Raw genomic sequence first — 1645 nt, 5'->3', positions numbered from 1 at the left:
GGAATTCCTGGCAGTTGTACCTGCAGAGAACATGAGCTCTTGGAAGGGATGGGCAGGGACAGAACCGTGAAGCTCTCAGGTCTGTCGGTGGTGGTCTTGCATTCCAGGCATGTGATATCATAACTGAGTTGTCCCTCAAATAACTGAGTGATAATAGAGGCTTCATTAACACTGCCTCTGCTTGCCTTTATACCTGTTATGCATCTTGTGCTTGACTAGACAGAAGGAAAAACAAAGTTAACAAAATGCAGGTAATCAACTGTTTGACTGTTTCAGAAGTGCCTTCACTGGGATTCAGGGGTCACTGCCCCACTGCCTGTGCAGGCTTGTAGTTAGTTTTGTCACAGGACTTGGCTCTAGAATGTTACTACTTGACTTCATGTTTCATACATCCAGAGTAAGCTAAGTTCTTTTTCCAAGAGAAACAAAACAAAAATAATTATAATATTCTGGATGTTAAATGGGAGAGATTTAATTGCTCCTTACCAGTAGATCCAAAGAAGAAAAAGGCAGAACTAGGGGCATAACAGATGTGAAGATTCCAGGCAGGTGAAAAAGAGGAAGAATGCTAAGGGAGGAAGGAAGGGAGAGGGGGGGAATAACAGAGCTATGGACAGCATTATAATTTAGATGAGGGCTGCAATTTTATGTAGCATTAGACAAGGAGCAAACAAATTATTGTGTATGTGGGTATGAAACAAAGGAAGAAAATGACAAGTCTTAGGAGCCACACCATGTGGTTTGGAAGAGGAGGACAGGCAGTTACTACACAGAATGCTAAGGCATGAATTGCAAAGTGAAAACAGTTTTGGTCCCCCAAAAAACACAACTGGGCTCTTACCTTCTTGAGAGCCTCGTGGAGTTCATTCAGCACACAGATCAGAAACTCCTGTGCATCCTGCTGAGTTCTCTTCCTAAAAGTTCGATACCGCTTCCCCAGGACTAAAAAAAAATCCTCTGGGGAAATGTAGTCAAACTTTCCCAGCCACATATCAGACATCAAAGAGCCAAAGGCAGTCGCAGTCTCACCATTCTCCCTTGGAAAAACATAAAAGTTTCAGGTAAAGTATAAAACGATGGTGGCTCTGCCTTCAAATGGGACCATAATACATAAACTTAGAAAATACAGGCAGGTGCAGCACAGCTCTGAGAGGCTGCCATTTGGTTTGAGGGACTCTACAAGTACTAGAAAGCAGTAGGAATTGTCATCAAGACAGCAATTACAGTAACTGGTATTGCCATCGAAGTAACCAAAAAAAAAAAAAAAGTATAATGCTTGTTACCCAGCAAGGAAACAACTCAGAGGAAGGGGAAGGAAACCAGCTTGTGGCTCATTTGACCAGAGCTGCCTGGGTGGTTGCTCAGACTCTCTCATGGCAACATGTATCTTTTGGAAGGGAAACAGCAATGCCAATGCAGTAGTGTGAAAAAAACCAACTTACTTGTGTAGGGCTGTTTTGTACTTTCCTGAGATGAAATACTCCACGAGTGGTGGCAAATTGCACAAGCACTGCAAAATGGAGTTCATGTAGCACGTGTTGCCCAGGTTCCTCAGGCCAGCAAGCCCTGGGCATTGACTGTCTGTCTCCTCCATCAGTTCCTTGCAGCAGTGCTTCCACCTACCAGGAAAAATCCCCACAACAGC

General features: G+C 43.8%; 1 protein-coding gene across 1 annotated transcript in view; it reads right to left on the bottom strand.

Annotated features, from left to right (window-relative positions):
* Positions 1–1645, bottom strand: part of USP50 (ubiquitin specific peptidase 50) — a 14525-nt gene that overhangs the window by 2394 nt on the left and 10486 nt on the right. Inside the window, exons 8-10 of the mRNA XM_009994560.1 lie at positions 1443–1619; positions 842–1037; positions 21–215 (exon numbers count right to left, since the gene is read on the bottom strand). Coding sequence (XP_009992862.1) covers positions 21–215; positions 842–1037; positions 1443–1619 — 568 coding nt within the window. The remainder of the gene's footprint in view (positions 1–20; positions 216–841; positions 1038–1442; positions 1620–1645) is intronic.

The sequence above is a fragment of the Chaetura pelagica genome, unplaced genomic scaffold, assembly GCF_000747805.2.
Source record: "Chaetura pelagica isolate M959 unplaced genomic scaffold, ChaPel_1.0 scaffold222, whole genome shotgun sequence".
Lineage (NCBI taxonomy): Eukaryota > Metazoa > Chordata > Aves > Apodiformes > Apodidae > Chaetura > Chaetura pelagica.
Note: the sequence above shows the minus strand (reverse complement) of the source record. Positions and strands in the feature narration are given on the sequence as shown.